General features: G+C 39.6%; 1 protein-coding gene across 1 annotated transcript; it reads right to left on the bottom strand.

The window, feature by feature from the left end:
• Positions 1-4,936: 4,936 nt before the first annotated feature.
• Positions 4,937-9,096, bottom strand: tbr1b (T-box brain transcription factor 1b; the record flags this gene model as incomplete). The annotated part of the gene is made up of 6 exons (XM_084084401.1): positions 4,937-5,804; positions 6,527-6,588; positions 6,690-6,848; positions 7,215-7,336; positions 7,638-7,792; positions 8,396-9,096. The coding sequence occupies 6 exons, from the start codon at positions 9,094-9,096 to the stop codon at positions 4,937-4,939; spliced, it is 2,067 nt and encodes a 688-aa protein (XP_083940527.1).
• Positions 9,097-27,278: the final 18,182 nt, after the last annotated feature.

The following is a 27,278-nucleotide window of genomic DNA, read 5'->3' as shown; positions in this document are numbered from 1 at the left end:
AAATAATTTAGTATACTGTATATTTGAGTACTGTATTTTGGGATATTTATGATTTTCACTCATTTCAAGGACAAATTGTACTTTTGGCAATTTCTAGGAAGGGAAAAATTACATGAATTAACCACTTATGTCCTATTTCAAATATAGTGAAAAGAGCACATCTATACAATATCACAACATGGGTGGTGTGAGCTTGAAGATCTGCTATTTATAAGATTTCAGGAAAATCTTTTGTTATTTTTGGAAATAATTAAATAAAATGTACTTAAGTTGTAGGCTACTTTTGAATACTTGAGTTAAGTAGCCCCTCCTGTAGCCTACTTAACTCCAGTACAAATTTGACAAAGCAACTTTCACTATTAGCCGAGTAATATTTGACCAAGATACTTTTGACTCAACTGGGGTTGAGTAGGCCTAATTATCCACCACTGATATTTTCACACACGAAGTCAGTCGCACTTAAAATGATGCAAAACAACACAAAACCACACTACAAAATAAAAATCTTCTGTAAAGCATGGACTTGTTTCTGTTGACAATTACTATGCAGGTAATAGTGTTAACATCTGTTTCAGACTGATGTGATTTAGCGGTCAGTTTGGTTTTAAATGCTTAAGTGGGAAGAAGCTGAATGACAAAAACAACATGCAACAAGCAATTATTTACCGTCGTCAGCAGTGGTTCCATTTGAGCACCGTGGTCAATAATAGGAATAGGAATGATCCTATTCATATGATCCATCTTCACTTTACACAGTTGACGCCAGTAGGCCTATAATGTAAAACCGGAGCGCAAGGCTCTCCAAAGGGTTCTTATCGGGTCTATAGCACGCGCGACACTGACGAGAGACAGAGCGAACACATCGTCACACATGTTTATGTAACGTTTAGTGGTGGTAGGTCCTACTCTGTCTGTCAGCATTGTTAGCGCTCATCATAGCAGAGAGCCACAATGGGCATCTGTTGATGCGGCGCCGGCGTGGTTCATTTATTTAAGTGTGCATGCTGTCTGAAACTCTTCATCCGTAGCCTAGTAGCCTAGCTCAGTGGTTCTCAAACTTTTTCATGTCAAGGACCTCCAAATTGACACTTATTAGCCCGCGGACCCCCCATTAGAAAAGATATGCCAAGGACCCCCATAAGAGAATATTTTTACGGCAGCAGTGATTTGCAACCATTTTAATAGGCTCTGCACAGCAGCCATATAGTGAAGACATTCACAGGTGTTACCAATCAATGATACTAATGAAATGCTCTGTTCCATTTCGTGTAGCACAGTGGTTCTCAGATTTTTCAATTTCCACGACCCACATAACTCTGAGAGTGTACAAATGGAACCAAATGGACCCTTACGGGACCAATTGGTTCCATTTTTACACTCTCAGAGTTACACACTCGTAAGGGGCCATTTGGAAACCCCTTAAGGAACCATGAACCAAATCTTAGAGCCACTTGGTGTAGCAGAGTGTTTCCAGTGAGCCAACATGCACAATATCAGCACCCTGACTCTGTTTGACCAGAATGGAACAGAGCCTTCATTTGTATCATTGTTAACACCTGTGAATGTCTTCACAATGTGGCTGCTGTGCATAGAGCCTATTTCAAGGACCACCAGTTTGACATGCATTAGGCTACGGACCCCCATTTAATGCCATTTCTATCTCTGGGACCGCAATTTATATTGTAAAATCTATGTTAATTTAACTCTGAGAGTGTACAAATGAAACCAAATGGACCCGACTTTGAGAACCAATGGCCTAGCTAATGACTTAGGGGGTTCATAAAACATCTGCACGCCACGCTTGTTTTCACGTGCTCCCAAGATACAGGTGAACTGGGTGATTTGGCGAAGTGGGCACTTCTGTGAAGTGCGCCCAGGGAGAACTGGGCACTCTTTAAGAAGGCAAGTTGGCACTACATGGGGACCATGGGCCATGCACTTGCTGTGCAAATCTGCATCTTTGCAAACATTAAGATTAATTCATTTAGGCCAGTCCCGAACTACCTGGTATTCATTGTTTTGAGTAGCCTAGCCTATGTTAAACTTATTGGCTCGGTCTCTCGTTCGTTAGACGTCGAGCGTGCTCCCTAAAAGAACGAATACCAAAACGGTGAAAACGCTCGCCCCAAAACACAGTCACCCCCGGGCAAATCCGGAGACCTCGGAACAGTCCCCACCTGGTATTCCTAAACGTATTAACCTCAGTAAACTATGAGTAAACGCATTGTATTGTAGAGAGCCTATTTGTATTTGTCCAGTGAGTGAATGCACATTAAAGGAGTAGTTCACCCCAAAAAGGACGTATTTTCTATCAATTACATATACCCCATGAAGCCTTGAAATCATGGAGATTCTTTTTTTTGTTGTCACATTGCTAAGCCAATAATTTGATGACGGGTCATCGATCAGTAGTAGACTCTGACTCAGTAGGAGACTCTTTGAGTATTTGACTCTTTGATGCAGGGAACATACATTTTGATTGTAAGACCTATATGTTCAAGACGTATAGGCTGAAACGTGCAGCCTGGTAGAGATTTAAAATAATGTGTGCGCGCACACACACACACACACACACACACACGCACGCGCGCGCGCGCACACACGCACGCACGCACACACACACACACACACACACACACACACACACACACACACACACACACACACACACACACACACACACACACACACACACAGGACAGGGCCTGGCTGGCGTAGTTGATGGATAGGCTAGTTGAAATGCGTGCATTATCTGGATGGGCATATTCTGGGTGATAAAATTAGCTAATACAGGAGATTTTACAACGAAATGGCCTTCAATCGTGTTGAATGGTGGTGTGTGTGTGTGTGTGTGTGTGTGTGTGTGTGTGTGTGGGGGGGGGGGGGGGGGGGGGGTATTTTCTCTTTACATTTGTACAAATTATGATGTGCTAGTTTAATATCTTATCTTCTGGAGAACATAATGGATGGTTTTCTGGTTGCGTCTACTCAATCCTTGTAGGAAAGTCTTTAGCGCCATCTGGTGTAGTAGGCTATGTCCAAGGGAAACAGTGACAGTCAGTCTGCACAACAGGCTAGAGTGCGAATGGTCCTTTTTGACACACACAGACTTGATTGAACTCTGTAACATTATCATATAGCCGTGACCACCTCATTCAGAGTATAACACTTGGTTATAATCTAGGCTATTTTATAGCAGAATGTGGGGTGTAGAATGTTATTTGTGCCTGTCATAGCATATTCAACTTAAAATTTACAAATAAAGTACAATATTGGACTATGTTTTGTCTATGGTTTTGGTTTTCAAAGTAGGTCTGCAATTCTTGAGGGATTGAAGGGGGGGGGGGGGGGGCATAATTTAACTATAATTAAATTCACTTGAAAATGTATACCATACAAAAATATACAAGCATGACAATTCTAACAGTGTTTCAATATTATCACCACTAAGACTTCGACATTTTGACAACTTAATCAAATTTTGCTCATAACATCTTTTATCACGGTCCAATAAAAGTCGATCTGAGCATCAATGACATGAAAAAGTAAGGGAAAAAAACTTTTAAAAAGATATATATTTATAGTAGGCCTAAGTGGTGTAGTAGCTATGTCTGTATCTAACATTTACTAATATGAAGGTCGAACAACAAAAAACTGATACACCTGGAATTCTCACATTTTTAGGCCTAAACGTGATGGGTGTGCAATGTGGGTTTTGCTTTTTCATGCCAAGGACCCCCAAATTGACACTTATTAGACTGCGGACCCCAAAATTGACACTTGCGGTCCCCCATTTGAAAAGATTTGCCAAGGCCCCCCATAAGAGAAGATTTTTACGGCAGCAGTTATTTTCAACCATTTATTTGTTATCTCTGGGACCCCAATTTATATTGTAAAATCAATGTTAATTTTAAGAGAGTGTACAAATGGAACCAAATGCATTTGTACACTCTCAGAGTTACAGACCCATAAGGGTCCATTTGGTTAACTATCCATCATTTAGCTGGGGACCCCCTGGAACTCCCTCAAGCCTCAAGGACCCCTGGGGGTCCCCGGACCCCACTTTGAGAACCACTAGCCTAAAAGACCGTGAAGGAATCGCCAAAGTAAACATTAGCCAGTTTTTTTATTCAGACAATTCAAATGTATAGCCTAAATAATCTTAACACGACGCTAAATGGTGTCAGGGCAAGGTGCCCAGTCGCGTACATTTGTTCAAATTGTATTGCGTTTCAATCACATTACAGCAGATACGGAAGCTTATCACAAACAACATGGATTGTAGACTATGAAAAATATGAAGTCCCAGAAACCCTTCAAATGAAAATTATGTCTAAGATTACATCATCAACATTTATAAATTATTTACACATCTATTCTGAAGTTAATAAAGTTAAGTTGATCCAAGTATGGTTAGATCAATAACATTCGGCAGCCTACAACTGATAGAATACAAAATAGCCTACATGTTTTTTTTTCACAGGCAGAAATAATTATGCCAGTAGTATATATGCTACACAAGGACATATTCTGTATAAATGTATCTTTTAACATTTTCGACTAGCCTACTAACTAAGAGGGCAAGGCCTGCAGGGATCAAGTTTGAATCCAGTAGGCTACATCAATTTACTATGACCAACTGATAGATATTATGTACATTATATTCATAATTACAGTGATCCTCTGACTAAAAATGTGTTCATCAGCAAAACACCCCCACCCAATAAAAGAGCTGATGGTGGTCAATAATGGAAGGATTTACATTTCAGTGGTGATTTGGCCACCCTGTTTTGTTCAATTTTTCATATGAGATAGATAGATAGATAGATAGATAGATAGATAGATAGATAGATAGATAGATAGATAGATAGATAGATAGATAGATAGATAGATAGATAGATAGATAGATAGATAGATAGATAGATAGATGTAATATTTAGCTATGGGGATAAAAACTGTAGTAGCTAATGTCCTTGGTGCAATTTTTCTCACACTCTCTGGGCGCTAACATTTCAGATTTTAACGGGGACACCGTGTCTGTAACTGGCGTGGCAGACGGCGAAATCCTTCTCCTCTTCGCCTGCTCAAAGATGCCAGAATCACTGGAGTCAATGGATTTGATCGAGGACGGCGTCTCTATCCAACTAGACTCGGACAAGTCCTTGGCTTGTTTCGTCTCCTCCGAGCCGTTCATTGGGGATCTCTCCGTCGGGATGATGGCGTCTCCTCCCCCGTCCTCCACTAGGTAGTTACTAGCGCCCGTTCTGCTGCTTCCGACGGAATTCGCGGTGGTGGGCCAGCAAGAAAGGACCGAGGTCGACTTGCTACAGTACTGGGGCGGCGTGCGCGCGGCGCCCCAGCCCGAGGGGTCCGCGTAATAGCCCAGAGGTCTGTTGGTGGAGCAACCCGCCGTCGGCAGGGGGAGAGCCTTCACTCCGGCCGCCGCGTAGGACAGCAAGGTGGCCGCGTTACCGGCGAAATCGGCCGCGTCGTACGCCGAGGCTGCGAAGTCCAGGCGGTTGTTGGCGGGGGTGACAAACCATCGCTGCGGGGAGCCGACGCCGGTGGGATCGTCGGTTTGTTGCGGAGACAGCAAGCTGTTGCTGAGTGGGACGCTGCGCTCCGTGCCAGGAGGAGCGGTCCCGACGCCAGGGTGGAAGCGGGACTTGGCATAAGTGCTGACAAATTGGTCCTGCAGGAAAGAGCTCGTCATGGCGTAGCGCGCGCCATGAGGCACGATCTGCGAGCGCGGAGAATCACCTGGCGACGGAGTGAGGCGGTCGATGTCGCAGCCTGTGTAGACGCTGGAAAAGATGGAAAGCCAAGCGATTACAAAATGTATTAGTAGAGGAGGCCACTGTTTCCCAAACACTGGGTCGGGACCCATTTGTGGGTCGCGGACACATTTGTATGGGTCACGAGTAAATACCCCTTTATTTTTTGTTTCCTGCATTTTGTTTTTGATGATTACTATTTCAAAACATTTCCCCCCAAAATAAAACAAATTAAGCAAAATTTGTCATGAATTAGGAACAAATTCAATGATTTTTAAAGAATTTCATTTTTAAATAGCCGATCTACAAGCTCACAAGGCGTCTGAGCTTGTAGATTTGCTATTTTCACTATAGCTTGGGTCCTGGGGAGACAACAAATTTCTCTTTTGGGTCTCGAGCTAAAAAGTTTGGGAACCATTGGTATAGGCCACCCTGTGTGTTATATTCACTGACCTCTAAACTATAGCGACTGAGAACAAATATGGGAACGACACCCAAATAATGTTTGGGCCTATTGAAAGTAGTTCCATTATTTTTCCATCACTGTTAAATGAGGAGGTGACAGTGATTTGACTTAATAGGAAAGAAATATAAATTAAATAGCTATTTCCATTTAGAAAATGTGTTTAATTTTTTTTTATCGAAAAGGTTGATCAAAATCATCAATTGCGTTATTTGAATAGAACGGACCAATTAATAGACTAACACCGAAGATTGTACAAAAGTAACGATTATACAATCAAATTACTTACGTGTCATAGTTGTCCCGAAATCCCTTGGCAAATGGATTATGGTCAATTTTCAACTGCGTAATCTGTGAAATAATAATAATAAAAAAGGCTGTTAATAATGATGCTTCGTTTAGAAACGAACTAATTGTCTTGGAGGAGCTCGTCTGTTTAATCGTTATCTTACGTCGGTATTCTGATAAGCTGTAACAGCGATGAACTGTGTTTCTGTGAAGGTGAAAGTCTGTACTCTTCCTGACTGGCTGGTATCTTCTGTTCCATCTTCGTTCACTTCCACCACATGCAGCCTGGGCTGGTACTTATGGAGAGACTGTAGAACCACCATCTGGAGATGAACAAGAAATACTTAAATAATCTCACAGAGTCACTCACTCAATATGCTGAATTAAAGTAGCCAACTGAATTAATCTAATCTCCGATCAATTTATCCATTATTCAGCTGTACAATTGAAAATAAAAAAAACAGCCTTTTCGTTTTGGATAAGATGTAAAACAAGCATAATCACATATTTGAAGTTGAAAGCCATCATGGGAATTGGGAAAAGTATATTATTGTTGAGGTCTATTACTAGCTATAGGCTATAGACTGCCAAAAGATGCAGATTTAACAGAATTTTCCCATTTAGATTTCACACCAATAACATAAAGTATCCCAAAAATATGAAAAGTGTATAATATGTCTACACACTACCTGGCCCGTATTGTTAGAAGCACCCTTGTTGTTGGTTAGCTTCAGTTTCCCAAATGATATTTCTTGACGCATCCAGTGCGCGCCCGTATTTGGCGAGTCCGGGTGCATGTACACCCTATTTCCTGAGGACACAATAAGAAATAAAGTATGTAATTAGGCCTACATGATAAAAATTAAAATAAATAGAGCAAAGATGAAAAGGATAGTGTCCCTGGACAGTTTAAACTTTAATACATTCCCTCCCTAATACATCAATTGAGGGGAAATCGAAAGAAAATCGAAATGAAAGAAAAGAAGATTGAAAATAGGGCGTTAATAAGTGGTTAACGAATATCCTATAACCACCACAGAAAAAATAAAAACATGATAGGGTTTTAATTGATACCATTTTGAGATGAGTGATGTTCTGATAGGCTATAATACCTGTTACATTTGTGTCAGCCTTTCCACATGGCACCCACTTGCCTCCTTGAAATCGCCAGTGGTTGGGATCAGCGAGGATTACATCCACAAATATATTGTAGTGAGCGGTAGGATCAAGGCCAGAAATGTTGAAACTCAAAAAGGGAAACATTCGTCTGTGGGGGAATAAATGAGAGCACAAGAAAACAGATGTATATCTGTATTGCAACAACTTAATAAACCTTTTACGCGTGAAAGCCGCGCACGAATCTCAGATCATCCATTTCACCTCGGTTTAAATGTAGCCTAGTTTTTTTGGGGGAAAAGTTGGTATTTGTAAAATACATTTTTATGTAATTACTTGACATTGCTGTTGAAAACATATTCTAAAAACAATAGGCCTATACTTGCGTTTGTCAAGGAAACATAGCTGTGCATTCTCCTTGGGAGGGTACCAGGGGGTCCCCAGCAAAAGTACTATAAGTAAATATAGCGTCACGATTTTTTAAACCACTTTATCCATTTATATGTTGGCACTATTCAAAAATAGCAGATCTACAAGCTCACGTCACTATTTTTGCAAAACAAGAATATTGAAAATGTTTGGTAAATTCTGAATAATTTAGAAATGTCTTCAACATAAATCTTCTCTTCTGGGGGTCCCCGGCACAAAACCTTTTTTAGATGGGGGTGTCCGCGGCCAAATACATATCAATTTGTGGGTCCTTGACGTGAAAAAGTTTGAGAACCACTGCATTGATTTGGCCAACAGTACTTACCGCCCTTGTTTAGTGATGATCATCTCTGTCTGGTGTCTATGAAACTTCAGCCACAAGGCCCTGTTGCACAGATACACCTGCGCCTTCCCAGGGACCAGTCCAGCCTGCGCCGAGGAGAACTGGTAGAACGCCGCTCCTTGATAAGTGTGCCCGTACTGTTGCGCGTAAGGGTAGCCCGCCGCCGGGTAGCCTTGCGGAGAACCGTTGGTCAGAAGGCTGTTGTACGCTCCATTAGTGATGACCGGGTGGTGGGCCATGTAACGGCCGGGACTCCCAATAGAAAAGGCTGGGTGCGCTGGTCCATGTTGACTCGGATACGGGAACATGGCACTGGGAGCTGCTGCTGAGACTGACTGCGGCTGATGGCTGGATTGAGAAAAGATATACCTTTCCCCAGCAGATCCATCAAAATGATGACGAATGTCAGAGACTCCGTGCAGATCAGGAGAGAGTTTGCCCCTCTGGACGTCCCCCGGCGCGTCCTTGGAGTCGGGGAAATGGTCTGCCTCTGACTGATTCGTCATCTCCCTAGAGTTTTTTTTCAGAGGTGAACTTCTCTCCAGGTTGTCACTTGCAGATATAATAGGGTGGTCCTGCTGCAGCGAGAGCTCAGATCCATCGGAGCTTGGGTAGCCACTGCCCACATTCATACATTTCTTGGAGAGATCACTCGCTGGCGAGATGCAATTCTCGACCTGCATAGTTCAATTTAGCGAACCGTTATAGCTCAACCTATATCACGAGCTTTTGCACACGCCTGACTAATCTAAGGCGATGAAAACGCCTTCCTATGGTTCGTTCGAGGTACTTTGTGGAAGAGAGCAAATTAACCAATTGACACCGTCCTGCAATCAGGGAGGATTTTCTCGACATCACTCTTCCTGCATTGCTAATGAAACAAGTACTGCCATTGGTTAGCACACGACGGTAATTTAATTAGACACTTCTTAATTAGGGCAATCTGAAGGACTAAGCGCAAAACTGATTTATTTTCAGAGGTAGTGAGATAAAAATTGCTTTATAGCCACTTATATCTTTTATATGCATATATACATACAACAACATATAGGATATATATTTTTGGAAAATGACTGTACAGATATATTTTCAGTCATAGATTGTCACAGCATCATCTGCGTTATTTACCTATTTTCCTGCGTTATTTACCTATTTATGTGCTATGAGTGCCAAAGTATGTCTACCGAAGAAACGAAAATATATTATTAACACACTAAAAATGACAGCCTGTGACAGGCAGTGAGTCTGATGTTTTAAAATGTTTGTGATATAGCGTGAAATCATGGCGTTCCTCTGAAGATGTGTTTATTGAGTCCCAGAGCTGGTAAATATTTGATTACCATGCCCTAAAGTTATGACCCTATGTGCACATTGTCACTAGAAAATGTTTGCATAGAAATGACAACTAAAAAGCCCCAAACTACTACCAACATTTTTGGGAATATTATTTAAAAAATAATTAATAAATAATTAATGTTAATCCTTATTTTGTAGGATAATTTAGGATTCACACGTTTTAGCCTATTAAAAAATATATATATATATATTCATGTTATACTGTATTAGCCTGCACTTATACAAGCATTCAAAGTTGTGCATCAGTGGACAAATGCCTTTTCAAATTAAAATTTTAGCTTGAAGGGGCATTTAAAGATACAGTGAGTTTTATATAATGTTACATTCTGTAACATGTATTAAATGAGTACAAAAACGTAAACAAACACATACAAATTAAGCAATTTGGGGAAAATTGAGGATTAAACAATGTGGCTGATGTTGACAATGGAGTGGACAATTATGACATAACATTGGCATGGTCCTTTGATGATTCACTGTATTAATGAAAGACACTTTATGCCTACAGGAGCTATCAGAAGGGTAAATTACCTATAGGATACCTAGCAACTTTACAGTAGGATCATAGCGTTTTTCCACATGCACCATTTCAACATGAATATCAGTGCATATGGGTAAATCTGCTACTGGCTAGAAGTGAAAATTATAGCCACTTATATAGTCCTTTAATTCGATTGTTATAGTCCTTTAATTCCATTCCATTCATGTCTCATTCATTCCTTTGGCAGAAATGTAATTCATAAAGAGAACCAAAGGCGGAGAGGAGCATTTACTGTATTCAATCTTTTGCAAATTAATTAGAATTGTGACAGGATGTCTAATGTCTTCAGAATAGTTTGGAAAAACTTGCTCATCAAGAGGTGATCGATTTTGAATTTAGCATCCATCAAAAAAAAAGGGGGGGGGGGGGAGAGAGAATCAAGACTATTAAGTCACAGGGGTTGCACTGTCAAATCTGGTGTTTTATCTCAGAGTGTACAAGTGTAAGGGTCCATTTGGTTATATTTTTAAGACTGCGTTACAGCTGGTAAATTAGCTGTGAATCAGTCCCCACACTGGACACAGCTATGGACTGGAATATACACGCAAAACACATTTATTTTAACTCACAAATATATAATACCTTTATTTTAGTTTTCCCTCAAATATGTTGTCCAGTATATTGTTGGGTAAGAGGGTGCTTGGGGAAATAACTGGGGGGATTCACTGTATATAAAACAATATGCTAAAATATCATCAGTCCATTGTATAATCTGATTGTTAGTTTTCTTTTGTTAGCTTTGGGGTGTGGGGCATTTCTTTTTTTCTCTCTTTTTTTCATAAATCACAAAAACAAGTACATGGTGTAACTGGTATATTTAAGGGAGTCAACCCAAAGCCTACTTCTACAGTGGGGTTTGTCTCTCTAATGAAGAGCCATGCATCTGTGAGGCTAACAAGAGAGGTCATTACAGCAGGGCTACAGGGTCCAGCAATCTATTCCTGTGAAACATGCAAGCACAGGCTTGTCTATGCCCAAGCTGGAGAGGCCACCCTCCACTCCTCATTACAGGATTATGGTTCACTTCCATCACTGATCTTTAACAAGCAAACTGGGCTTGCTTTTTCCCTGAACAAACCAATTGTTGAATCAACCGTGCACTATCCTAGTTTGTTTCCCCCTAGTGCATTTTGTTTATTAGCCTAAGTACCTTGCTCTTATTGGCCCAGCGATTAGCCATAACCAAGGAGGAGGGGACATGCCTGCGGCCAGCCTGTCCCGCGGGAGATCTTGTGCAGGTTAAGAACTCTGCCTTCTGCCTGGCACCAAACCCGCACTGACCAGCTGAGCTTAATGTAACCAGCTCCACATTTACTGTATGATGATTCCAACATTATCTTACTATGCATATAAACCTGATATTGTTACTTGATGCTAAATCGGCATTGGCCAGTACATCCACTACAGTATGTTAAACATGGAATTGTTGTAGGAATAGGAAAATAAATTGTCAGGGTGTGGATCCAGTTACTTTAACTCATACACATGAAAAACACCAATGCTAACTATGAAAGTGTAAAAATGTTACATTTTTGGGAATAATTTACACACTGAGGATTATACTATATACTATGCTATAGTTTACGTATACCAGTTATAGTTTATGTTCAGTCAAGCATAAATTAAAGTCCCTTTATTATTATTATTATTATTATTATTAATAATAATTTTAGAAGAGGTATCACCACTTTCATTGTTGTGCCAAAGAAATCTGTTTGCCACCTGGGTCTAATCTAATCAATGTGAATGACAGGGAGAGAGAAAGCCTGAAAGTGAGCACCAGCTTAGGGACTTTACCTAATGCCCAGCACTGTCACTTCAATGATGTGATCACAGCACACAAAATGACAACAAAATTATAGCCAGCAAGGATATGGGGACATAGTGTGCTGCCCCAGTCAGATGAAATTGCTTTTTCTGACTATGAAATGGCTTGTCTCTTGTCGGATGGGTAAACATTTCCCTGTCAGGCCAGTAATAAGGGATGAGGCACACTGGGCCGAACTAAGAGGAGAGAGCCAAGGTTATTTGGGATTCATGACAGGTAGTGGCTTATATTACAGTGGCAATAAAAATTTCATGGGAATGCATTTAAGATGGCCCTTAAGTTATTTATATGTTGTTTGCTAGACGTCACATTGCAATTTCCATCAATAAATCAAGTTGAAACATTTCTGGTCCTTTTTTTTTAATCGTGGCTTTTTTGGTCGAAGAAAGATGAAGCCAATATTTATCATAAGACTTTAATTAGCCAGCAGGGCTAATTTGTTATCGTGTGGTGCTGCTTTGTTTGTGAGATGCTAACATAACTATTACCCCCTGTGGTCTCTTCTGCTCTGTCAGAAGGAATCAGGGTGTTCTCTGAAAGAGAAGACAGCTGGAGGTCTGCTAAGGGGCCACGTGGACAGTTGTGGCTTTTAAACCCTTATTAGCCATCCTCCCTGGACACATCGAGACGCGTTCCGTGTCTACCCAGAAGTGCACTCCTACACCCGCTCATTATTGATGTCCTTTTAGGTCGCCTAGCAAGAGCTCACTGTGATTCCTGACCACAAAGCTCACAGCAAATTAACCTCAGGACAGGTGATCATGATGTACGGTACTAGACAGACAAGTCAGAGGGCTTTCACATCTCAATACTTAATAATAACCACTATAGATCACAGGGGTGGTAAGAGTTGACCCTCAACATGTGCATGTCTCTTACTTTGAAAATAGTATAAATGCAAAAAGGGAAAAAAAATAAATCTGTAAATCTGTCCAGGCTTGCAGCATCACCAACCACCACTGACCCCGGGTTCATTTCATCACTTTCCACCTATTAACAATTGAATGAAGCCGCTAATGACCATCTACCCTCTTAATTATATAAACAAACATATTAATTTTTTCATGTTCTATGGCACCTCACAGGAAACAGCTGAGAAAAATTAAAATGAGGATTGGATGATTGTTTTTGCCATGTCCATTTGCAAACTGCACATTGTGCCGCACAAAGGTAGTTGTTGATCTGTAATTTGCACATTGTGTTCCTGTTAATTGTACCTTCACTCATCATGTCATTATTTTTTGGGTGGTGTTTATTAACATGGCTGCACTTTTGTTTTGTGGTTAAACACACTTTTAAAACATTTGGATTTTGGTTATCGCACACTGCCCAAATTCAAACACAATTAACTTGTACAGAAGAAACAAGGCACAAAAAAGGGAAAGGTCCCATGCATCACTGTACGTGCTATGGTTCAAGGTAATCGCAATTATATGCAATCATACCATTACATATTCAACATTGTATTGTAACATGTTTATGTAGCCCAGAAGTTAGATGGAGATTAAAATGGACACAAATTGTATTTGTTACCTTCACAAGACCATGACAACATGGTAATTAAGTGACTCTTGTGACATCATTCTATAATAGAAAGAACAATTTTAGAATGAACCAGGTTAAATGAACTGTCAGACACATTGGAATTTGAGCTCTACCACTAACAAACAACAAAATGTGAACAGATGATTACATGGATTAAAATGTGAAACGCGTAATGTGTGATCTTTTACACATTCCCAGTTTTATAGGGAAGTAACACGTGCAGAATTGCAATCCCCTGACTAGCAAAAACCCCAGAGAGTACGCTACAACTGCTTTGCTAAGCTAAGTCAGTGATGTGTATCATTTGGTTTCACAAATCATCATGATATAATGTCAGAAATCACAAAGTGTACAGAAGGGCTAATGTCCCAACTAAAACTTCTTTTATCACCTGCTACTGACCTCTTATCAACTGTTTGTTGCTGGTCTCTTTAAATATTAAAAGAGCTGTGTGACCCAGGGAGTGCAGTTGGGGTTCATGACCATTTTGTTATTTCTGCTGCAATGCAACTGTCAGATGTCTGCAAGTGAAGAACATTGGCCACTGTCCCCAGTAAGCCCAAGGCATGAAAAATTCAGGCTAACTCTACTTTTTGAGCCATTTCTGATGAAAAAGCACACAAAAATGAAACTGACTTATGCCAACTGAATATCTTTGAATTGCTCTGATTGTGACTATGAAATAATTTATAAAACATCAATTCCATCTTAAGAGTAGTCATACCATAACGTGTGCATATGATACTCCTTTGAGATTCCTCTGGCATTTCCCATGCACTATAGGCCTAAAGCTCAGTGATAAATAAAGCCTGATTTTCAGTGCAAGACACTGGCGCACAACTAAGTATAAACCAGGCAAAAGTAAAGGCTAACCTGCAGGTAGGGCTGGATGATATGGACAAAATCATATATCACAATATTTCTGACTAAATACCTCAATATTGTGATGACATTTGTGGGGATGACTGTTGGTGCTTTCACAAAATATTTGACATTTATTTTGTGTGCACAGTAATACCTACTTATGTATATAATAACTGGCTAATAATCGAATAACTAGAACGGTTAGAATGACATCACTCTCTAAACCTCAATGCAGCTTTTAAAATCAGGAAAAGACAAACAATTGTATCATATCACGGTATTACAAAATCCAAAATCCCAGACGATATCTATTCTCATATCACAACATCGATTCAATATTGCCCATGTGACCTAAGCCTTGCAGTACTAATTAGCATATGGTAGGCTATCTAAGTTGCATTAGGCTATATTGTTTAATTAACCTTTGGAATGAGGATGAATGTTGACCTTCTTCACATTGCAGTCCAAAAACAACTGGCCAGAAATGTCTGACTCATTAATGCACTCAACATTTTTATGAATCTATGAGAAATAAGTGATAGAACTGTGTCAGAAATCCTCTTGAGAAATGATACCATGACGAATATCATGACGAATTTCCCCCGCACAAAAACCCCAAAACAAATGTTTTCTCCATTTGAAAGAGAAAAGCTATTGGAAGAGAATGGGAGCAAACAGGCTATTGCCGTGTTACAAGAATAATCTTCATTAAAATCGCAGGCAACAACACCAGGCCAACACGCAGCTCATTGGGAATGCAGTGTGAAAAGAGAGGCCCACAGATTATCACTCTGCGTAACTCATGTTTAATTTATCCAGGAGCAATACTGTCAAGAGTCCTACTGTTCCAAAACACTAGCGGCTGATAAAAAGCCGAAATAAGACTCAGACAGGCAAGCCCAGAAATAACACAACCTTAAGAGTAAAGTCACTGCACAAAATGGCTGACTGAACATGTGAGAGTGAAAGCACTACAGACATCTTCAAATATGTTTAGCACAGCTTCACAGTAGCATAATATCACTGCTTTGGATTCATCAATATTTAAGGGGGCCATCTCTAAGTGAACTTAACAATCAAGTGCAAAAACCACACAATACTCAGTACTTAACCTTTGTCCATATTTGGAACTTCATGAATATCGCCAACCGCTCAATAGATAATGCACCAGATAAAGCCACATTCTAAGGCATAAGAAAAATGAAGCGTGCCTTGATTTCAGGTTTGAGAGGTAGCCCTGAACCAATTTCTGTGTGCCTCTTTCCTCCTCCCCATGGCAGAGTGAAATGGAATTGCCTCTCACATTCAAAGACAGCTCTAGGAAGGTGATAATAGAGCTACTCCCTGCTGTCTGCAGGCAGGAAATAGGAAAGTGGCATATGGGGCCAGGAACCAAATAGAGAGGAGATGCGACCAGGCAAGGGAAGGAACCAAAGGAAAGGTTAATGATCAGTTCAGAACTCTACTGGGAAGGGAGACTGTGTTCCAAGTTGAGAGGAAAAATAAATGTGACATGATTTATGTCTCCAAAACGTACATCTGGCTCTGTCGCAAACAAACACAGATGGAAACAGACAGGGTCTTCTTAAGACTTCCTGACAAACTATGTAAATATGAACGGCTGATGAAGAGAAACTGATCCTACAGTATATGTCATGAGAGACGTGCACCGAAGTAAAATTCTATTGACAACATGAATATGTAGTAAGACACATATTATGGGCATACACATTCTGCAGAATACTGTGTTACAGAGGGGTAATGCAACTTACATCACATGAGTCATGTAAAGTATTGTAATGCATTACTTTGACAGACTGACAATGCATTACTTGTAGTATGTCAAGTAATGCATTACTTTAAGAAATTCAGTTCAGTTCAGTTTTTTAAGCTTCTAACAAATTCATGCACACTAATGACAATACAGTTTGTCTACCATCCACTGTTTAGACTTGTTAGATCTTTCTAAATATACCCTGAACAGATGGAGGGTGCTGCAGCTTCTGACTTGTGTGCTTCATCATCTCATTGAAATTTAGACTGCTAAAATAGCATATTAACACCAATATTAAACACAAAAGTAAAATGATATATTCATTTCAATTGAAAGTAAAAGGTAATATATATTACAAAAATAAGTAACTTCCCCAACAATGAGCACAGAAATGTACACATTTCTGTGACTTTTTAATAATATATATATTGTTTTACATTTAGTAAAAAAGAAAGCTAAAGAAATGTACCCGCTACCCATACAAATTGGTCTGCGACACAAACATGGGTCCTGACCCAGTGTTTGGGAAACAGGTCACTGTTTCTCTTCTTTGGCGCCAGAATTTCCCAAGTGGGATCAATAAAGGTTTTATTTGTTCTCTTATCTCAACTAGTGGTCCATAACCAATAGTAATTACAGGTGGTCTGTGGGGGAAAAAAATTGCTGTAAAATTAATCGTATATATCGAAATAATATTTCATAAGTCCATAAAATTAAAGAAACATTTTGAACTAATAGGTGCAGTGTGGTGTGGGGAAGCAAAGCTTGAAATGAAATATTGAAATATTGTCAGTGTTGCGCACCTAAAATAGCCGATCTACAGTATAAGCTACAACGCAAAACTGAGGTGAGAGGGGACCAAGTATAGACCCCTGGGCCACCCCGGTCAACCAAGTAATATAGGGTTTATGTTGTTAAATGACTTACAAAAGAGAGAGGGAGAGACATAACTACTATTCATGAATGAAATAAAACTCGTAAAAAGTTTCATCTACAACATATACAAGTGAAAATATGAAAATTAGTGCTGTAAGTGTAATGTGCTAGGTGTGTTACATCAGGTGCGATGTACATTAGCAGTGAGAGAACTTGCTTTAAAATTCTTCACCCTGTTACCACACCTTGGCTGAGATAGTTTGTACCCTTTCAGCACATGAAGCTGGATTCCCATCCTGTAAGTATCAATTAAATCTGTGGTGAGACTAAAGAATCAATCATGAAGCAATTTATGCTGGGCTTACTCTGCTGCTTGGTTTTTATTCACTTCCATTAAAAAAAGAAGTCGTAGAATAAAAAGAAATCTTAAGAAGTGGAGAACAACTGTAGAAATGAAGTCATGGCCAGTGACTGAAATTGTGCTATGTAGAATCTCTGGTCATGCATAATTTCTCATGCATAATCTACCGTAATACATGATTCACTTAAAGCCCTGTTTGTGGACACCAACATGCATAGTACATACAGATATGTACATATCTATGCATCCATATCTTATATGTCTCTTATATGTACTCTCACATGCACACAATGCATGGAAATAAAATAAAATTTTATTGATATTGTCGCTGTCGGATGGAAACGTCCAAAACCATTCCTTTTTTTAGCAGTATTATTTTTGTATTAAATTGTGAAAATAGCCAACCTACAAGCTCACAACTGCAATGCGTTGTGAACTTGTAGATCGGGTATTCTCACTACTTTTGTGCGACACTCTTGTATGATGAAGTAGGGCATTAATTTATGAAAAATCTGAAATATGGAGATACAAGACACAGGCTTAAGCTCTTCTTTGATGTACAATAAATTTAGCAAATAGCCAATCAAAAAGCTCAATACGCGCTGTATGATGACACGTTGATTGTTGATCTGCTACTTTTGCTATGAAAAAAGTTAAAATATATTTGAAATATTTCTAAAATGTTTGGAAATTCTTAGAATTTGTAGGAAATTCTTAGAATTTGTAGGAAATTCTTAGAATTTGTAGGAAATTCTTAGAATTTGTAGGAAATTCTGGGAAATGTTTTGTCTATAATGACATGCCAAAAATAGGGACACCAGAGGTTGAAAGTACTTAAGATGTGACATACTAAGAGCTGTGGAGGCACAATGGAACATCACAGAGACATGTTTTTTTCCAGATCTGACAGCTAGATCATTTGAGCCTGACAAGATAACACTTAAATGCAGAGGTGGCATGACAGTGTCTTGAGAGGCAGGTGGATCAATATTCCGCTCGGATCATCAGGATATGAGCGGTACAACTGCACCCGTGTTTTTTGCCATTGGGAGATGCCAGTTTTGGGGCTGCAATGGCTTAGGAGGTATAGAGCAGCTGCTTGGGAATCAGAAGGTTCCCGGTTCAATCCCCAGTTCCCCCTGGGTTAGTGTCGAAGTGTCCTCGAGCAAGACCCCCGACTGTTCCCGACGACCAGTTTGGCGCCTTGCATGGTTTCCTCCACTGTCGGTGTGTGTGTGAATGGATGAATGTAATGAACATTGTAAAGTGCCTAAAAGCGCAATGTAAATGCACCATTTGTACTATATTGGCGTCTACAGTAGGTTGGCTATTTGCGTACTAGCCAGATGATCCGAGATCTTCGCCTACTGATGCATCTAGGGAAATCTAAATTCTATATATGGGATAGAACATAGGACGATACGAGTAACTCACAATAAGATACTGTGACTATATTTGTCCCTCAATAACGACAATAACACGATACACCATCTGCAATAATCGATGTATTGCAAGACATTTCATATACGACACATCACAATATCTGTAACTGAAGAGGAAACAATACCCATAGAAAAGGCTCTACAGGATCTACAGGAACAAAAAACGCTTTATGTAAACCTGAACAGTGCTTTCTTAACAAAAAATCATAAAAAGATATAAATATTTGCCGTCAGTGTATCAATACGATACGATAAGAGGGAGCATGGCGATATATTGCGATTTGTTTGTCCCACCCCCATTAGAACAGCGGTGAGAATGGCCACTGATAAACCTACGGCCACTGCTTTTAGAACCAATCCTGATACGTCCCAATATGAAGGACCACCCTATAGTGTTTGCAGTGATTCTACAATGCTTGTTTTTAAAATTTCAGATTTGTTTTAATACCCAGTTTTAGCCCATTCATTGAAATTAGATTTACTGAAAATAATGCAGAAAACATTGCTTGGGGTAGAGATTGTTCTATTTGTGGTTTGTTTGGCTTGCTTGATCAATTGTTTGAGAAATGCTGCTCATGCTATGTATACAGGAATATACATGACACTTGCACATTGATTGATCCTGTTGCTTTGTACATCTGCACACTTTTGGTTGAACATTGCTGTTTTTGATGTGAAATTGACTGCACATGGTCACTTTGCACATTTGGTTGAACATTGCTGTTTTTTTTAGCAGAAATTGACTGCAACGGAAAAGCTGCCAAGTTACTGTGCCTGTCCAAGACAAGTCCCTAAGTATTAGCCCTATCACTGTATTATTGTATTATTGCCATTCTATTCTCTTTTTTGTTCTTGCTTTAATATATGTTCTTTATATGTATGTAGCACAATCTGCGGGACAAGTACCAACAACATTTCGCTGCTTGTACCTGTATAAGTCAGTGACAAATAAAAATGTATTGAATCTTGAATCTTGTTGAATAATTATTTATAATGACTTCATTGCCAGTGAAGTTTACTCACTGATGTAATTTTGGACAATAGAGTTTATTGTTAAATAGAGATGTAACAATTCCAAAAACTCACGATACAATAATATAGCAATAAACAGTCCACAATAAGATATCAAGACATTTAAAATAAGTAAATGATGTTCCAAATGTTCACTTATTATTACATGCTCAGAGTAGAGATGCTATGGTTCACATGATTAATGAGATGCACTCTGCTTGTTTGAGTCTTTGTGTCACTTTAGCTTGTGTCTCTAGGTACAGAGCTGGCAGCACTTTTTGACTAAAGCTAAACTTAATGGCAAGGCTATGTTGCTCAGTCAACAAGTTAGACGTTTAGATAACTAACCAAGCGGTCAGATGTGTGTGTACATGTTTCACCTGAAATATATTTGCACAATTCATCAAAATTACAACAGAGAGCATCTGAGCATCTTAATGCCTCATTCCATAATGTTAATGTTAGACTACAATTTAATTGCATGATCACAAGCTAGAGTGTGCCTGGAGTTTCAAGGATATAGCATCATCCCTGGACAACACTAGACAGCTCAAAGCAGTGAAAACAATCCTGTGTGTCACTACTGTCACTGCGTCCGTTTTCCCCCCCTCTGCCACTGAAAATATAAGCCCCTTGAATAAAAAATAAAATCTCTCTCTCAAATATTCAACAGTCCCTTTTTCCTGGGAGAGGTAAAGAGTATTGTTGAATAATGCAGCCAGACAGGGATCTCCCAGTGCGAGTCTCTACAGACATCACTGAGTAGCTTTGATCCCACTTGAGTAGCATCTATCAGGATGACATCATTCACACCAGAAGATATGATGAGACAGTAGTACACTACAACACTATTTGAGCCAACTCTAAACCAGGCAGTTATGTTACTCATATTTAGACCAATCTATTGGCCATCTGTTGATTAAAAAAAAAAAAAAAATCCCAGTCCGACTGCCATTTCTAAATGAAAATGCCACCGATCTGTATCCTACTGCATACTGTAGATTCATACTGAAAAGCTAACTTGTGTGTTCTTCCTTTATCTTGCGGTGATTGTGCTGGGGGTGCGTACATGTAAAAACCACAGGGAAAAGAAAACAACAGCATCTTTATGCAGTGGCAGCAGGTCTCCAGCTTGTAGATTAGGGCACTGGGAGCACTTTGCAGGTTGTTGTCACAGGTATGACGAGGGAGAATTGCGCTTGCTATCCCCCAGGTTGAATGAGGTGTGAACAAAATATGTCTCATGTACAATGAGATGATGAGAACAAAACAACCCGAATATGCTTTTAATTAATCTACATACCAGTATTTCTGTGTCATATCTGTTTTTTAAGTTCATTTACTTCCACAGTGGATTCAGGTTTGACATTTAGTTTTTTAGCTATTGGTGTTATATCAAAATAGACCAAAAAATAAAAATGAGACAGATTTTTCTTTTTACTAATTCTAGTTATTTTACTGTTATTGTTACTATTGCTACAATGTTGAGGAAACAAAACCAAATAATTTTAGCTCTCGTACTCGTATATGATATGTAACAAATGCAAATCTTTAATCTTCACTGGACCACCACTGACATCAACAACAACTGAACACTAGACGAGGCATCAAAAAGAAATCTATCCAATCCAACAAGCTCAATCAAATCACAAGGACAAAGAGAGAGTGTGAACATTGGCACAGGAATGACTGATCTTTGGGGAATTGGCGAGGCTAACAGCAAGCAAGAGCATTACATATGGTGTGCCATTTTCACAGCTTCCACAAAGAGAACGCAAAAAAGTGTTATATCTCACCATCTAAGACTAATAAACAATGAGCCAAATGTGTTGGAGATTTATGTTGCGACAAAGACTCCAGGTAAGCCAGGATCATGGAAGACAGAGTCTTTTCAATTCACATCTGAACATAATTGATGAGCCATGCCATCAAAAAACGAATTTAAGATTTGTTAAAAGGTGTCGCTTCCCGAAAATAAATCATTTTGCATCACATTGTTAGTGATGTGTGGCATTATTAGCTTGACAATCTGTGCAACAAAGTATAAATTAAGCTTGAAGCTGAGCAAAAAGACTGAGTGGTAATGAAGCCATCCTCCCACTAATTCTATGAGGTGTCAGTCAGGGAACTGGCCTGCCAGGATGACTTTCAGTTCCACCCGAGCCAGATGGTTTCTTAACACTGAATAAATGAATGGACTTGCACATGGCACCTCTAGCATGGTTCATGTTCATCTATGCAGGACAAACAGGGTGGTCAGCAGAAGGATAAGAGTGGGTAACCTTGAGCGACCATGACATGTGTTTCCTCAATCTCAAATGAGATTTGTTGCTAACGTGAAGTTGACTAACATGCTCACATTTCCTATAGCTGTTATGTTGACAAAGTGTTAGGATGAGGCCTTTGTCGTTATAACTGTACATAGCTCACACCTAAAGTGTTATCTCCCATGTCCTCCTCCAGTACAATTTATTAGCATCATTAGACAGATCACTCCACCTTTCCGATGGTGTGAACTGCTATCAATTATTTAGCCGTCTTTCAATTATTATATATTGTTAAAGCACCTGCTAATGAATTGTGAAACCAATGTGTTATGGTGTGATTGTGACTGGCTATAACCAGCTACTGTACATTTATGGCAGCATGCAGGCATCCTTTTCAATTAGATCGAGGAGAGGTTTCTTTTTTCGTCCATTCATTAAGCATGACTGGTGTGAGGATGTCCACCTTGCACATAGACAAAGGTGTTCATGCATTTGCCGTTAGCCACCAGCATCCCAGGCGCAACGCAAAACCAGCACTACTTGAGGACTCCGAGGACAAGAACATTGGACCCACTGTGATTTTCACCGGGGACAAAGATATTCACACCCATACAAGGTGTTGTTTGGAAGTCTGATAATCATGTGTGAAACTAGAGGGGTAGACCGGAGTGAGAGCCTTATTGGAAGGAGTAGATCTTGACATAAGCATCAAGGAAAGGACAGTGTTGTTATTTTGTGTGTGTAAAACAATACGAATAAACGGTGCGGGGGACACACACATAATCTAGCACTGTGTGCATCTTACAGATAGATACCAGTCTTGTGTCTAATTGAAGCTGCACATGGCCATATGGGCAAGTGCAAAAATAGAATATCCAAGAAGTACATAAGGATTCTTGTAGCACATGAAAAAAATCCAGCAATTTCTAACATCACTGCCAATCTGATCAGTCAATGGCTAAAATATCTTATCAACAGGGGACAAAACACGACAACTACAATCTCTATATGAAACAAAATTAACTGAGCAGTGTATATAACAAAAACAAATTTCAAAACATACTGCATTCCTAGACCTCATCATTATAGGATTAGAGGCTGAAAAACAAAGTGCATGAAAGTTGCTCCTCCTCTCCCTGCATCGGTGATGTTCAGAGGCAGCCTGTTATTGGAGGTGTTAATTGGCAAATTCAGTACAAGTCAAGAGCATGTTCCCTGTCGTCCTCGCCTAGCGAGGCTAGGTCATTAAACCGAGAATGGATTCTTTCATGCCGCCTTAACCCTTGAAGCACAAGTTATCGTTTTTTATTCCGCGAACATCCCCAAGCTCTGCCCCACCCCCATGTAATGTATCATGATGGAAAAAACAACCTACACGGATCCATCAAAGAGACACTGACTTCATACGGAGGGCATCTTATCAGCCAGGACTTTCAGCCATGAATTTGTTTGCCATTGGTACTTAAATGTCTTCCAAAAGTTCTGGAGTTTACAAACCATCAGGAGTTTCTGAGTGCCCACCACTCTCCAATCTCCCAATATAAATATAGCAATCAATCACATTATTGCAACTGAACAATGTGAGTGATTTCCAAAACATTATTTAAATGACAGTGATCGCCAGAGCTCTTGTGTTCTGCGTAGGCTATCGAGCATCTCTCGTCTGCCTGAAATGTGAGCCTCCTCTGGGGTTCTGGGTGCGATCTCACTACTGCCTCTGTCATCACTTGCTGTGACTGCCAAATCTCTGCTCCAGAAATCAGGGCTCTCAAACCAGCACTGAAACACACATGCTATGGAAAGAGGTTGTTCTGAGACTTTGCACAGGCAGCAACGGTTTCAACACATTTAATCGAACACAAAGTCTGTCCTACCACTTCTGCACAGAGAGCACGCGGAGCCCAACGCATGGCATGACAACTGTGAGGTGATACTCTCAGCTCACTATGCTGCGAGAGCTGGCAGTCCCTTATGCCACGGTGACCAGCAGAGATGCATGAATATGTTTCGCCCCTAAGTTGTTAATTATGTAAATGACATTGATGTTAAGAGGACATTATAGCCAGGTGACCTTAATACACTAGTAGCATGTAGTTAGATATCAATCATTCTCACTTCAATGAAATGCTTTGACACACATTTTTGTTGGGATTACTTTTCCGTGGCAACAGCATGATTCAAGAAGAATAATCAGTAGCGTTTTAAAATGATGGGTGTCTCCCTCTGTTTCTATTGTCTAAAGTAGCATTATAATCCAATAATAATAAAAGCCACTATCTTGTTTTAAGATAAACTATAATGTAATCATCACAAGCAATGGAATTGTTTCTTGTTTTTGGGGTATCTGTCACTGTACATTTGTAGATACGTGAAATGTGTCCTCTGCATTTAACCCATCCTAAGTATTAGGAGCGTTGATTTAACCATTGCATTTGATTGAGAATGCCTACACAGGGGGTTGAGTCTAACTGCTCCCAAAGTCAAATCATAAAGAACAAAGCCAGAACGGTTTTCTGTTCCTTGAGGAGTCATTTGAGTAAACATCTCAAATGTTGGTGTATGATTAAAAGATGCAATGATGCATCCTGTTAATCAACACTACATGTTAATTGGGATCAGTGAAAATACAATCTCCTAGTCCTATTGAACAAATGTTTATAAATTCTGCTAGTGATAAAATCGCGTATTACGTATAGATCAACAAAATAAACATGCATCTGCATTTTCTTCCCTCAGACATTATTATTCCAGTAGAAGTCATACAACAGCCTGATGGATACCAATCGGTGTCAAGTAATATAGTTTACGACGGAAGGATACTCAGACCAAGGCACAATTTCTCCCTAGCAAATATAATTTGTCTTTGCATGCTGCGGTCTTTGCATGCTGACATTAATGTGTGCTCTTTTTCTTCTTCTTTTTTTGGCAATTCCAATTATCATATTCAACTTTTTGGCAGATTTGTTAGCAACCACATCCATTAGCCAAATTGAGTTGTTCTGTCTTATAGCGTATTGTGATTTCATTATTGCAGAAAAGTTTAATAAATAAATAAAAGGAAAGTAAAAACCTCAATCACCACGCTCCTATCTATATTTATCTATCTTTTGTTTACAAGACATAATCAGCATAGGGATGTGATAATGCAGGCCACATAGATCAGCCTCTGCCTAGGAGGGACAAACAAGCACCGTAAAAGGCTGATTTATACTCTGTTGTACGACGGAGCATAAATTAGGCATAAGAGCACAAATATGTCAGTTTCCTCCCCGTGTTGGAGAAGACTGTGGTCCCAAGAAACCAATGACTTCCCATACTGCCCCTGAACTCTCTGCAGCACCGACTGGTGGAGCAGTAGTACTGCTGATTAGCATGCAATAATGATGGTGAGCCGGGCTCCATTGTTCCAACACCTCCCCTCTCCTCCGCAGCAATCTGTCACCATTCAGTGGGCTAGAGCTGCCTCAAATGCTGCTCTCCACAAATGAGATGGATAATTAGTTGCCCCTCACGAATACTGCACTCTTCTCACCCCTGATTGCTTTCACCTTTTTGCTCCTGGCAATTTTGACACCTTGTAATCAGCCTGCTGCTGCTCCGATTCAATCCATATCCTTCTTCCCCCCGTCTTTCATTTTTTTATTTTGCTCAAGCCATTTCATAACATTCCTATCACTTCCAGCAAAACTCTGAAATAAGATATCTCCAGCTTCAAGCTAAAATATGGCAACAACTGCTCAGCTCTAACCACTTTCAACATGGCATCCCTACTAAGTTTTTCAAAAATGTTCAGAAATGTTAAGATCTACAAGTTCATAATGCAAGCTTGTAGATTGGCTATTTTCATGAAACACCATCATATGGTGAATTATAAAATAAGTCTCATCATAAGTTGTTAATGTGGCCTTTACCTGGCCTGCATGCATTTCTTTACTAACAAGTGAGCAAAAAATAATCTTAAAAATGGAAGAGAAAAAAAACACAGGCCTAGCTGTCAGTGCGACTTTCCTTTTCCAAATAACAAGGAATGACAACATAATTATGTGCAAGCAGCTGTTCATGATCCCAGAGAGAAAAGGATGCAGGCTGCACAATGTTCAACTTCACATATTAGCCAGAGAGAATCATTAGGGATATTTGTTATTTGTGCTTTCTAGATTCAGAATAGATTCTCCCCCTTAATGTACACAATGTCACGTGAGATACAGAATTCTGGGATTTATTTTTATCCAAAATAAACATGCATTATGCTTAACACGTTGAAATTGACAGACTAACATTCAGCTTTGTCGGCACAGCAAACAAGACGTTTATTTTTATTTTTATAATCTTTTTCTCTCCTCATATGTTGTGATACAATTCGGTGCAATAATAAAGACACTTGCTATTCCTTCATCTTTTGAACTCTAAAACATGACTGTAATGAACTTTATGCGGAAACATTTCTGATTTGAAGTTATTTTTGGAATACAGCAACCGATGAAATTTAACTGCTCAGTTGTGAATATTTATTCACAATACGTCAATGTAATTAAATTGTGGCTGAATATTGGAAATACCCAATAATGCCCAACGCGTGCAAAACAGAAGAGAGAAGGAAAAAAAAACATAGACTGTTTGCAGTCTTCACACCAGCTCATCTACTCAGCACAAGTGTTACCAGCCCATAGCTAAGGGGCTGCAAGGTCCTCTCTGCACAGCGATGTGTTTCGATACACATATTGTCCCTATGTCCTTAACACATCATCACACAAGATAGTGAAAATCATTGCAATTGTTTGCAAAGCTGTGAATAAATATTGCAGAAGTCAAAAGCTGTTGCTAATATTCAAACAACTCTAAGGCTTGGACAAATAAGAGAGATGGATGCTACAGAGTATCACACACTGAGTGCTTATACTGTAGTCAGCTTTTAAATAATTTCTGCACAAACATGAATTTAGAGGACATATGTGACCATATGGCATTATAACTTTTAAATTGATTTAATTAAGTGGAAT

Source organism: Gymnoscopelus microlampas (genome assembly GCF_963454915.1).
Source record: "Gymnoscopelus microlampas genome assembly, chromosome: 17".
NCBI classification, from domain to species: domain Eukaryota; kingdom Metazoa; phylum Chordata; class Actinopteri; order Myctophiformes; family Myctophidae; genus Gymnoscopelus; species Gymnoscopelus microlampas.
This window is presented reverse-complemented; position numbering and strand designations above follow the sequence as displayed.